The sequence below is a fragment of the Muntiacus reevesi genome, chromosome 1, assembly GCF_963930625.1.
Source record: "Muntiacus reevesi chromosome 1, mMunRee1.1, whole genome shotgun sequence".
Taxonomy (NCBI): domain Eukaryota; kingdom Metazoa; phylum Chordata; class Mammalia; order Artiodactyla; family Cervidae; genus Muntiacus; species Muntiacus reevesi.
In genome coordinates, this window is record NC_089249.1 from 166,462,477 (window position 1) to 166,476,464 (window position 13,988).

At 43.1% G+C, this 13,988-nt stretch overlaps 1 protein-coding gene and 1 pseudogene across 1 annotated transcript; one reads left to right on the plus strand and one right to left on the minus strand.

Annotated features, from left to right (window-relative positions):
- Positions 1 to 263: 263 nt before the first annotated feature.
- On the minus strand, positions 264 to 11,276 carry UTP11 (UTP11 small subunit processome component). The gene is made up of 8 exons (XM_065916052.1): positions 11,119 to 11,276; positions 7,077 to 7,138; positions 5,773 to 5,875; positions 4,403 to 4,516; positions 3,790 to 3,883; positions 3,563 to 3,693; positions 1,233 to 1,343; positions 264 to 516 (listed from the first exon to the last, which is right to left on the minus strand). The coding sequence occupies exons 1-8, from the start codon at positions 11,179 to 11,181 to the stop codon at positions 433 to 435; spliced, it is 762 nt and encodes a 253-aa protein (XP_065772124.1). The 5' UTR covers positions 11,182 to 11,276; the 3' UTR covers positions 264 to 432.
- On the plus strand, positions 4,530 to 5,178 carry LOC136153919 (transformer-2 protein homolog beta pseudogene; annotated as a pseudogene).
- Positions 11,277 to 13,988: the final 2,712 nt, after the last annotated feature.

Here is a 13,988-nt window from a genome sequence, read left to right on the forward strand (position 1 = left end):
GCTGTCCTTGAATAAGTATTGGGCTTAGGGATGAACTCATCTGTTTGCCAAATTTGCTATATAAAAGATTATACTCCTTATAAAATGAAAAAAATTAAAGTATATAAAAATAAGACTGGTGTCAGGAAGTTCCATGGTGGTCCAGTGATTGAAATTTGGCACTTTCATTGCCCTGGGCCTGGGTTTGATCCCTAGTAGGCAAGCTGGGATCCCAGAAGCTGCACGGCTCAACCCAAAAAAAGACTGAATTCAATAACCCACAATTCAGATGGGGGGAGGGGCTTTAATGTTGTTCGTATCAAATGTCAAATCTGCAAAAAAATTATGGTTACAAACAGGAAAACCAAGTCACTTCGACCAATGGAATTTGAAGTTACTGGGAAAAGAAAATGTAAACTCTGTTCCATGTGGAATGACAAGGCTTATAACACCTCAACGTTTTCGACGACTCTCAAATTTGTAAATAGCTGGGGAGTTCACTGTTTCTTTCTTCACTTTCACCTTCCGAGTTTTATCCTACAAAAGAATAAAAAAGTTACCAGTAAGTCACAGGAGAGGGCTGTGTAAAATAGAAAGTTTTATAACTAAAGCCCCTAATTCAGCCCATCTCAACATTCAAAAGAGACAAAGCCCTTCGTTCTAAGGCATCCCTGACTGGATGACTCAAGTCCTCCCCCAGGCTTCCATAATGATGTTGGCTGTGCAGAAGTTCTTGTGAAAACTGAGAAGAAAGGTCCTCAAATCATCTTTTTTTCTTTTTTGGTAGGGCTTCTCTTATGGAACCCCAGTTGAGAAAGGCAGACCAAAATGATCTGCAAAGTCAAAGAATTTGACATTTAGAGGAATGATAATAATATGAAAGGGGCATCTTATATTCCTTAGCTCTGCTATTTAACTACACGATGTTGTCTATTTTTAAATACCAGTGAATGACACGCACTGTTTTGTTAACCTGTTTAAATGTTACAGATAGCTGTTCATAAGCTATAAAGTTCACATGCCACCCGATCCTACCCTTAGCTGTTCCAAAGCACGGACTAATAAGCCCCTTATTACCTTCTTAATCAAGGAACATTTCAAGACTGTCAGAGTAACAGACACTGGCTCAAACCACTGCCCCTGAGGAGCAGACATTTTCATTGGGGTTGATTTACACACAGCTGAAATCCAGTTTCAGTTAAGACCTTTACAAGGAAAAAATAAAATGAATGCCTAAGACTCTCTCTCCTCACCAGAAGATCTTTGCGAGTCTGAATTTTCTGTGCAATAACGAACAATTTTTTCTCACGCTCAATCCGCTGTGTCAGGCAGTCATACTGCTTCTGCCTCTCTCTCGCTATCCGCTGCAGAGAAAGCACATATTTTCAGTGAAACAATTAACAGGATAAAAATGAGTAAGAAACTGTTTTTGAGTCCACTTAGGCCCAAATGCATAAATGGTTTCATCAATTCCCTCCTTACTTCAGAATCAATGTAACAAGACACTCTGAAGTTGTCCATTTTAAAAGTACCGCATTCCAGAGGCCAGCGGAAACTTGGAGACTTCCCCAGGGACACACGGTTCACCTGGAGCAGAGGCAGGACTGCGCCTCGAGACTCACAGATCCCAGGATCTTTCCACGACTACTCAGAGCTGCTTCACCCTTTGAGTGAGCATCCCAGTCACCTAATGGGACACAGTGTATAGAGAAGCAGAGAAGGGTCCCTGGGCAGTGACCGCAGAACTCAAGAGAGCAGAAGGACTCTGTCTGTAAAATTCTCACTGCTGATGACCCCTCACAGTCCAACAGTCCTTCATTCTTCCATGGTGACACCATGGACAGGAACTCCCCTGCCAGTGTAGGGGACACGGGTTCGAACCCTAGTCCAGGAAGATTTCATGTACCACAGAGCAACTAAGCCCACGCATCCCAACTACTGAGCCGGCAAGCCCTTGCGCGCACGCTCCAGAATGAGAAAAACCACCACGATGAGAAGCCCTTGCACCACAACATGAGAGCAGCCCCTGATCGCCGCAACTAGAGAAAACCCCCATGCAGCAATAAGACCCAGAGCAACCAAAAAAAAAAAAAGAAATGGTCCTTCAATACGAGGGAATTATGGACCTCTGAGAAAGCTTTGGATTCTTTCTTTTTTTGGAGATTCTTTCTTGACATAAATGTACATATATGTTTGTATTCAATTCATGCAAACATATATACCTAGTCACATAAAATTTTAAGATGGGAAGAGGATGTTCACAGACTTCCTACAGCCCATTCATGGATTCCCCAAACCCTCCAAGTTACAGACTAAAAATTCCCTCGTAAGCCACCACTAGCAGTCTCTTAATCAAAATAATTTTGCTTTAAATAAGAGATTTAAAATGACCACCACACCCAGACAGAAGGGCAAGACTCAAACTTTCCCAGCTTCTCCAAAGGTACGTTGGTGAACTATCCTACACAGGACCAGTCTCTTTAGGGACTACTGCAACACTTGAGACGTGTCAGTAAGACAGCTACTGAAAACACAACTCCCGGACAGACAAAGTGAGCACTGGAACACTAGGTCAGCCAGCTCTTCAGCTGGAAGTGTCAGCTACAAAGAGGGGGGTATCACTGGGCCTCAGACTTGAACGATCCACCGAATCTAGCACAGTCTCACAGCAGTGGTTTCAGACAGCTTTTGTTTTCACTTCATTGCACAGACTGTCAAATTTATGGGATTACCCAATATAGTCAAACTAATTAGGGGTATTTATATTACCAAAGCAAGTTTAGCTGCCTCTGAGCTAGAGAAGCTGCTGTGAAATTAAACATTGGAAGCAAAGCTGATGCGGTGTAAATGATTCAAATCAAAACAGAACAGCTGTCTGCTTGAAACACATTGACAGCAGTTTTTTAAATGAATCAGTCAGAAGTGAGAGTTCAACTCCAGAAGACTTGGAGAAAAAGCATGTCTTCTACATGAACCCAGTTATAGCAATGGAAAACACCATAAGGACAAATTGATACAAAATCTGGGCTACAAATGCAGAACATGAAAGACCTTTGGATATGCACAGGCACTGTTAAAGGTTTACTATCAAAGTATACCAAATCCCTTCATCTTCAGTGTCCACCCCCCTCCATATTTTAAAACTGTTACCATCTGTTACAGCACTGAAAGCACAAGCCCAGGGTCAGAGGTGGAGTCAGATGCAGATCTAGGGAATTCCCTGGCGGTGCAATGGTTAGGACTCCGTGCTTTGCTGTGGCCCAGATTCAATTCTTAGTCAGGGAACCAAGATCTCACAAACTTCACAGCATGGCCAAAAAAAAAAAAAAAGAAGAAAATAAATGCAGACCTAAAGACCAGAACCTATGCTCCTGACCACTATGCCACACATCCTCCAATCTCAGAAACTAAGAAAACTTCCTCCACTTCCATTCCCATCACCAAAGTCTCCTCCTACTTCTCCAAGAGAACTTAGTACTTTTTCCACAAATAATCTTATGGAATGCTGGGGGGGTAGCGGGGGAGGAGGAAAGGAACCTAGATTCCCATAAACTCCGACCTGAAGAAAAATGGAGAAACTTACCTTAAGTCGAGCTTGATTGTTAACTCCTTTCACTTTCTCCTTCTGCAAGGTCTCTATCGTGGGTCTGTTAAAGACTCTGTCAACTAGCTCTGGGGCTGTTCGCAGGTGAGTGGCAATATCAAACTGTTCAACTGCAAGTCAAGGCAATCCTTAAGGTGCTGTCTCCAACACCAAACAACACAGACCAACATGCTAGACTGTCCCAGAAACCTTCATACATTTCATACCTTCCTTTTTGGTGTCAAAAAAAAACACATGTTTATTCTGTTGCTTCCCCTGGAAATCCAGCAGATGGAGCTCTGCTTTTAGTCTTTCAATTTTCTGGAACACAGAATATAGTCTCATTTTATGTTGGGTTCTTCTAGGATATCAGAAATGAGTTTGCAAAAGTTTAGACCATTTCACATCATTGTCACCAGCTAGCAAAGAATTCTGAATTTGAAAGAATTCATTCTTTCAAAAGAAAGGACCACTAAAATGTATCAAGCACCAACCATATGTCAGCTACAAGCATAGCCAGGCACTGCACAAAACTCATTTAATCCTTACAACAATTCTATGAGATAGAAATAAGCAAACAGCCCCAGGAAGTTCATTTGTCCATAATCATGGGGTTAATAAAAGGCAGAGCCCAAATTTAAACCTAAATTTGTCTCATTCTCAAACTTGACCTCTTTCTACTCTACCATGCTAAATATACCTTTAAAACATTATCATAATCAAGTGTACTTTAAGATTAGAAATGCCAGAAGGAATCAACTTATAACTTGAGATCAATGGATTTCTATTTCTCTTCTTAACCAAGAAAAACATATCAGGATAAACATTTTTAGCTGTTACCTTTGCTTCTGCAACCCTTTTCATTTCTATATATTTGATGTCCTGAGTTCTCATTAGCTTGAGCTGCTCTGGAGTTACTTCTTCCTTTGTCTCCTTAATAACATGAACTCCATCCTAAAAATCCAAATCGAGAAGATACAGTTCATATTAGAGTAAAATCATTAACAAGTTGTTGGCACAGTTCATGGCTGGACCAAAGGCTACATATGACAGTCACTCAATGCACCAGGCCTCTAAGACATTTTCAACTCAGCACCTCCTGTCACCAACTCAGAACAGCTCCAGCAGTATTTGGATTGAACCCGCACACTACAGATAGAGGTCTAAGAGAAGTGTTCTCTAAATATGGCCCAATGACTGACACGTCTATTGCACTATGACCAGCAGTCTAGACGTTCAAGTTTGTATACTTTGAAAATGTAGATGATGCCAAGGAAACAGAGTGTGCCAATGGAATGGAGCTTGATGAACATAGGATCAGAGCTGATTACTCTACAGCAAAAAAAACACATAATCCTACGCCAGGAATCTACACGGGGAGATCTACCTGTGGGAGCTCATGCCGTCAAGATTACTACAACAGAGGATATGCTTGAGGCTATGATGTTCAGGACTGTCATAGTGGATCATACGAAGGAAGTGAAGGCAGAGGATGGGGAACTGCTCAAGACAGGGATCAGACCTACAGAAGACAGTGACTGTCTTCTCCCTACTGTAGTTGTGGAGGATACAGATCACATCCCAGATCGTGATCATATTCGCCTCACTGCTACTAAGCAAGAAGTTGAAGACTTTCTAAAGCCAGTCCTAGAGTTAGGATATTGTCTGTGGATAATATTTTTTAAAAAGTGAACAGTGACTTTTTACACCTTCTATGATAACTACTTTTGGTGGAATTGAAATGTTATTTTCATTCTGCACTCAGTGCTTTTTTCAGTGTTTTCAGAAAAGCATGTTCTGCATATATTTTTTTACAGTCTAAATTCTGATTGCTGAGAAGTTTCTACTGTACAAAATTTCATTTAAATGGTTTTTCTACTGAATCCAGGGTATTCTGAAGATTGAAGCCTGTGTGTAAAATCCTTCCAAAGGCAAAAAGCAACAATAAAGTTTGGATTTTACTTTTCTAACATAAAAAAAAGGAAAAAGAATGGGAATGGTTCCAGGCATCAAACAACTGAGATTCAGGGGCAGAAACACATGCTGCTCGTGAAAGGGCAGCTTCACCCTGGATACTGACCAGGAGCACCTGACCAACTGGAGAAGAGCTAAATAAAAGCCCAAGATCCTCTCTCTCCATCTCCTCCCTCATCCCTATTTTCCTTCTTGAGTTGGAGCTCAAAATACCAACTAATCCATTAAGCACTCACCTGGAGTTTAACCCGGGTCATTTTATAGTAGAATTCATCTGGATTTTTTTCCAGAGCCTTTTTCCGGAGAGCTCTGAGGTATTCTTGCTTTTTCCGGTAGTCACTAAAAAGTAGGTTAAACAAGTTCACAGCAAAAAAGAAGAAAATAACCACAACAAGCAAACTTTACAAGCATTTAGTGATATATACAAAGTGAAACTCAAAAGAGCCGAAGAGGTGACTAGATTCAATCCACACTCCACTGCTGCAGACCTTGTCCATCTCTCTGTGGTTTCACTCCTATCCCGGTTCTACCTGAAACTAATAACAGTCCTTTTTTCATGTAAGTTTTAGTGCCATTTACATCATTACAGGGAGAGACCCAACAAAGCACAAATTAGAACTACTCAGACAGGATCATGAGGCAAGTCTGAGCACCAAGTAACCAAATAAGTTTCAGAAACTACCCACTGCAGTACAGCACAGCAACTAAAATCGTGGGCTCTGGAGCCAGACAGTCTGCGTTCAAACCCTGACTCCACCACTGCTGGCTGAGTAATCCTGGATAAGTTAGTTAACCACTCTGCGTCCCAATTTAATTTGGGAAATGGGTGTGATAATAGTATCCCCTCAAGATTGCTAGGTGGAATAACTGAGTATAAAGATGATAACTCTTGTAGAACACTGTCTCAGTTATTATTATAATTTGCCTGAAAAACTCTGGGATCCAGAGCAACCCACTGAATCCATCACCATCTGCTCTGGGAGCATAAAAGAGGACCTCAGCTGACATGCATGGCTAACAAATAATCATAAAATACTCTGCAAATAAAGTGCTAAAGAAAAAGAAGAATGGGGATAATTGTTTTATGAGATGTTTTCAGAGTTCATTATCACCCACGCTCAGTCCCATGAATCCATCTTTCACATCTCTTCATTCCACACCACACATGGTGATGTAAGAGACGCAACAACTGGAATGTTAGATTTTTATCTTGAGCGTCAAGAAGAGAGAGAGAAAAAAAGATTCAGCTTTTGGCTCAAACACCAAGGCAGAAGCAAATCAAAGCCATCATGAGAAAACGATCTGGAACAACATAATAAAAAAAATTCACAATGCAACGACAGTTAGATAAATAATGCTCCGCCTAAACAAAGAGAGAAGTTTAGGGTCCCAGAAAAGTATCTGACAGGCTGCCAGAGCTTTTGGCCATTTTATCAATGGCAGGAAATTATCCCTTGTTGGACACTCAGGCAATTCAGCTGCAATACAGGGAGGTTGTAAGCTTTTTGGGCAGCACCTCTGCTAGAAGGACTACACTCACTCTGCACGAAGCTTGTAATCTTTCTTTTTCTCCAGCAGGCCCAGATGTTTTCGAAAGCCAGGCTAGAAAACAAAAGGGAAAAAAAAATGCTTAGTTTCCTCAGCAAGCACATATCCGAATCAACATGACACCTGCCAGGAACAAGAGTCTCTGGAGCGCTCAGTAAATCCCCGTCCCGGCAGCCAACGTGCTACCCTGTTTCCTCCCTCCCCCGACTGGGCTCTGCCAAGGATGAGGGCCATGCAGGCGTCAGAGAGGTCACAAGTCCGGCCATAGTAGGCTTCTTGGCCTATTAAGGACAGAGAAAGGCAACAATGACTCGGCACTAAGCGAGCAGTTGCCAGTTGTACTAAAATTACTACGGACTTAATCCAAGGGTTTATAAAATACTATGAAGGGAAAACATAGTAACAGGGAAGCAACTGTGGTTAAGAGAGCTAAATTTAGAGTCTGAAGAACTGGGTTCAAATCCAAGCTGCACCTCTTAAAATCTGTGACCTTGCGCAAGTCACTTCACTTCTCTGAGTTGCTGTTTCGTAACTATAAAGTGCTTCAAAAGACTGAAGACAAAGGAAAAGAGGGTGGCAGAGAATGAGATGGTTAGATAGTATCACCGACTCAAAGGACATGAACTTGAGCAAACTCCGGGAGATAGTAGAGGACAGGGAAGCCTGGTGTGCTGCAGTCCATGAGGTCGCAAAGAGTCGGACATGATTAACTGAACAACAACTCTAAAGTGAGAATAACAGGACCTACTTCTCATGATTACCCTGAGAATTAAATGAGACTTTAAAGTGGTAGCTACCTGCACACAGCAGGTGCCCAACATATGTGTACTGTTATAATTCTAATTTTGGTACAAAGCATGAGAGAAAACCAAGAATGACAGAAAATACTTTCTCTAATAGAGAACTTGGATAGCACGGTAGGTACGAGGATTAAACCTTGGTATTATCTTTCTACAAGCTATCACTTGTTCAGCACTTAACCTATTGCAAGGTCAGTGCTAGCAAATTTTGCCTACATCATCATAACAGGCCACATCTGCTAAAAATTACTATTACATCTTAGGCAATTTTGAAAACAAAATTAAAGGAAAGAAAAAAATCATTATAAAGAATTTGCATGTACTCTTACTTTAGTTTGTAACATCTAGGAGCTTTGACATTCTCAGAAGGTTTAAAAAAAAAAAAAATGCCTATTCTCCTATAAGGATGAGTATATAACATGAGTAAATAAAATTTTTATCAATGTGGAAAAAAAAAAAGAATCACTACTACAAAGCAATCTGCTAGGCTCATTAAACACAATCTCATTTATCCCCAAACAATCATGGAAAGCAAATAAAGCAGGCACAACTGTTACCCCATTTTTCCAAAAAGGGAAGGCAGTTTAACGAACAGCTTGCCCAAGAACACAGACAGAACTACTAAGTGGCAAAGCTAGAACTAGACCCATTCTATCTGGGGCCACAGTCTGCTCTTCCCCACTCTGCTACACTGCATTCTCTTCCACCCTGAATGATCTTGATCTTTGAGGAAGTACATAAACTCACTGTTTAAACTTCTATAATAACTTGGACGGGATTTTTAAGTCTGCTTTCTCATCCTCTATCCCTGAAGTGTTGCAAGAAATAACTCAGTATTTAAAATAATACCCAAGCCCTCTCGTGATCATTATTTTAATTACAGCAAAGGGAGGCTGACAGAGAGTAGAGAGAGAAAACCCAAGCGTCAAAAGAGCAACAAAGTGAGGCAGAGATCTTGAAATCTGTCATGTCCACTTGAATGTACACCTGCATTACAGGAGGAAGCATGGCATTGAATCTGAAATAGTTCACATAATTACCCCCTCCATACCAACTATCTTCCAGTGCTCCCCCACTGCCGCAGTGAGGACCGACAGGAAAGGGTCCAAACTTTACCCAAACAGGGACTGCTCTCCTCAATGTGTTTACCACCTTTTCCAGTATGGCCTTCTCACCTCTCCCACAAAGACCCTCTACTCCCACTCACACATGGCCTCTGTCTTCTCTATGAATCTAAATCAACTACTCAAAATTGTGCCTTTGGTCACACTAGTCAGGCTCTTTAAGCATCAGATTCCTCATTTGTAAAATGAGGATAACATCCTCCTCACAGGGATGTAGTAGGATTACAAGAGATAATCCTTATACAGCACGTTAGGCTGGACCTAGCATATGGTCAGTGCTCAAAGAGACAGCTATTATCATTGCCTTCCAAGTCCAGCAGATCTCATGGTGATGCTTTCTCTCATCATCTCTCCTCTTCCCACTCATGTTTCTTATTGGGAATTTTTGCTTTTCCTTTTTTTAAGAATTTTTTTTCCCTTTCTTTTCTCCCCCTCTCATTGGGCATTTTTTACACATCTCTTACAAAGCTACTTCTTTGTTCAACCTTTGGTGGCTTTTGGATTCAGAGATCTGATCCCTGACTTTGTCAACTGCCAGCTATAGATGTCTGTCTTGGGGCAAATTATTTAACCTATATGAGCCTTAGCTTCTCCATCTGCAAATGTAACATAACAGTAGTGCCTACTTTCACACACCACTGACAGCTAAATGAGATAACAGAGTAAAGCATTCTGCACTTTGTCTGGCTCTGGCACACAATAAGCACTTCTAGCTGTTATTACTTTTAGATAGATATATGTAGATCTATCTATCTGTCTGTCTGTCTATCTATCATATCTATCTTGTTTGTAGGTCCAAACAAGGTGGCAAATTACACTAGTCCCAACACACCACTGAGCACACAGCAAGTGCACAATAAATGTCTGATAAACACTATTAAGCCGGAAGACTAAACTGTGGTTGGGAGGCCTTAGTTCCATCCCATCCCATCAGTGACACAACTTTAGATACATCCTTCTCTCTTTCCCATCTGTAAAATGAAGTTGGACCAGACATCCCTAACGGCCTTTCTGGATCGGATATTGTGTGATTCCTGATTAAATGAATTCCCACTCAAGTTCCTCACACAGAGACAACCCCCACAAAAGTCCTACAACTGTTTACCTGGCCCGAATTTGGTGTTTGTGACCAGGCAAGCCAACTCTCTTCTTTGAACCTCATTTTTCCCACCTACATAATGGGCTATCAAGAAAGCTGAACACCAAAGAATTGATGCTTTTGAACTGTGGTGTTGGAGAAGACTCTTGAGAGTCACTTGGACAATAAGAGATCCAACCAGTCCATCCTAAAGGAAATCAGTCCTGAGTATTCATTGGAAGGACTGATGGTGAAGCTGAAACTCCAATACTCTGGCCACCTGATGCGAAGAACTGACTCATTAGAAAAGACCCTGATGCTGGGAAAGATTGAAGGCAGAAGGAGAAGGGGACGACAGAGGATGAGATGGTTGGATGGCATCACGGACTCAATGGACATGTGTTTGAGTAAACTCCGGGAATGCACAGGGAGGCCTGGCCTGCTGTAGTCCATGGGGTCATAAAGTACCAGACACGACTGAGCGACTGAAATGATAAAATGGGCTTGGAAAACATGAACGTTAAGGGGAAGACATAACAAAAAGCGTAAGTGGCAGATCTTCAGGGACCTCAAAACTCAGGCATGATGATGATACTGCATTAGTAACATCAATCTCTTCGGGCTCAGCCGACAGACGCAGTGGACAAAGCTGAGCATCTTTAAATGCGAATTCCAGTTTCAGTCAGGACACTTAATGGCTGTGTGAAATTTGACCTCAACTTCCCGTAAGAAAATCAAACACTTTACACACAGTATCTTATTTAACCACCTCACCGAAACCTTGCAAGATAGCTTTATCTCCCAAGAATAAGGACAGCCGTTCTTTTCCTAAAGAGAACGACCATCCCCTCCTCCCAAACGGCGAGGCTCCGCCCCAGCCACGCCGGCGTCGCTAGCATATATTTACATTTACTTATACCATTCCCCTCACGGAAAAGGCCAAGATCCGCAGGTGGAGGGGTGAGGAGGGCTGGGGTGAGAATAGCACATGGGCCCACCAGCCAGCGCTCAGTGGGGCCTGTGGGACCCTACCTGGCTTCGCTCTCGGTGTTCCCGCTGCCGGGACTTAGCCGCCTTCCGAAATGCCGCCGCCATGTCTGCCCACTCCTGGAAGAGCTCTCTACAACAACGCCGGTTTCGCACCGCTTCAGCCGCCGGACCACCGATCCTACCGGAAATAAGCCAAGACACCAGCGACCTAGAACCGCCCACTTCCTCCCTGCAGCCTATCCAGCGCCTGTCTTTCCGGAAATACGTCATCTAGTAAAGGCGTCCACCACAGGCTACTTCTGGGAAGTGTAGTTCTCTAGGTCTAGTCTCGTGATTCTACAACCTCCCGTTCTTATTCGCCAGAGCTTGTCCTCGTGTACCGAAACCTCGCCTTCGCGCTCGGCTCCGCGTTGGCACCTGGGAACACGTGGCTGGCACAGCCCTCGGGCTGAATTGGGACTGGAGAGTGCGCATGCGCGGTCTCCTACAGCTCTGCTCCACTTGCTGTATTTAAGCGGTACGTTTAAAGCTAGGAGCCTTGTGAATTTCCCGGTGTATCGGGAAGACAGCTCTAAAGTTTGCTTTGCCACTTGTTGGCTACATAGCTTCGGACAGGTTACTCTGATACTGACAAGGGTTCTTGGCCTTCCCCAATTCAACAGAAATTGACTAGAGGTATGGATGTGAGAGTTGGATCATAAAGAAGGCTAAGCGCTGAAGAATTGATGCTTTTAAACTAGTGTTGGAGAAGACTCTTGAGAGTCCCTTGGACTGAAAGGAGATCAGACCAGTCAATTCTAAAGGAAATCAATCCTCAATATTCATTGGAAGGATTGATGCCGGGGAGTTGGTGATGGACAGTGAAGCCTGGAGTGCTGGAGTGCTGTAGTCCATGGGTTTGCAAAGAGTCAGAAAGGATCCAGCGACTGAGCTGAACTGATGCTGAAGCTGAAGCTCCAGTACTTTGGCCACCTAATGTGAAGAGCTGACTCATTAGAAAAGACCCTGATACTGGGAAAGATTGAAGGCGGGAGGAGAAGGGAATAACAGAAGACGAAATGGTTGGATGACATCACCGACTGGACATGAGTTTGAGTGAGCTCCTGGAGATGTTGAAGGACAGGGAAGCCTGGCGTGCTGCAGCCCACGGGGTCACAAAGAGTCAGAATGACTGAACAACAAGAAGCTAGACAAGAAATTCAGGGAGAACTTTACTGCGGCCCTTGTCGCTCCAAGTGGGAGCAAAAAAAGTAACAGATTCCTTTTCTGGGGAAGAGCTGGGAGGGGAGGCTGGTGCCTTATTTGGGGTGAGGGCAAGGTGTGTCCAGGGTTCAGGCCAGAGGAGTGGCTTAGGTGTGTTCTGCCCACCCCTTTATGGTGTTGTGTGCAAGGGGCTACCCTGCCTTCTTAGCTCTCAACACCCGATTTTTGCTGCTGCAACCCAGGAAGGGACAGTTGGATTTTTTGGTCTTTTTATATCTTTTGGTCCAGAATTTGCACCAACTACACACACACACACACACACACACACACACACGCGCAGTTATTTAACTTTAATGGCATCAATTTTCTCATGCATAAGCCAAGGATAATAATAGCATGCACTGCTTGCCTCCTAGGGCTGTCAAAGGGCTCATAGTTTAACAGAGGAGTCATATTATGGCACTAGTTACAAAGTTCTAAGTCCCTCACACCCTCAAGGTGTGGCTGAAAGAATCTCAGAGGCAGTACAATGTAATGATTGGGACCATAAACCACGGAGGTGTGTTCTGATCCTGTTACCAGTCAAGACACAGTTAGCTTCATTGAACCTTAGTCTTCCATCCTTGAAATGGAGGTAATAATACTATACCTACAAGATTGTTATGAAGTTTAAATGAAATAACATGTTTAAAGTCCTTAATATTGTGTTCACTCATTTGCAAATTCACAGTCAATTGGAGCTATTATTGTTAATAACTAAACATACTTGTAAGAATAGAGAAAAGGTTGGGCACAGTAGGACATTCCAAAGGCATTTGACTTCTTTTCCACCACATAAAGCTAACCTTCAGTGAGTTCTGTAATTGCACCCATTTTCATGATAGGGCTCACCCCTCCAGCTGTGGAGCTCTGGAGAAAACCTCTACTCAATCCCCAGAAGTGTGAACCCAGTAAGCCAGTGAGCATATAAAAGCTGAAAGTAGCTGAGATCTGTGTGAAAAATTTTTTCCTGCCTCTGAGTCTGAGTCTTGCCAAACTAAGGCCACTATTGTTAACAAAATTCAATCTCACTTGTTACTAATCGGTGACCATCGAAAGACAAGGACCTTCATGATCTGGCCTGAACAAGCCTCACCTCAATTAAGAAGCCCAGCCATCAGGGAGAGTGACCAGGTGGCAGCCCCTTTTCCTGAAGAAGGCATTTAATGGCAGAGACGTTCAGGAGAAGGCAGCTCTGCACACTCGATTTGAATTGCACATCCACAACCTATCAGCTTGTGATCTGGGGCCACCTTGTCAAACTTTCTGAGCCATGTGTACTACTCTGTAAAATAGTGATAACAATAATAACCACCTCATATGGCTTTGGTGGGGCTTCCCAGGTGGCGCCTAGTGGTAAAGAACCTGCCTGCCAACCCAGGAGACATGAGACACAGGTTCTATCCCTGGGTCGGGAAGATCCCCTGGAGGGCATGACCACCCACTCCAGTATTCTTGCCTGGAGAATCACATGGACAGATGAGCCTGGTGGGCTACAATTCATAGGGTTGCAAAGAGTCAGACACAATCAAAGCGACTTGGCATGCACGCAGGCATGGCTTTTGTGAGAACCAAAGGAAGTAACACTGGCACTTAGCATGGTACCCTGCATATATTTGGCATTTAAGCATTGGTTAGTTCTTCCTGTGCTCTGTAGAAGTCAGTCATTT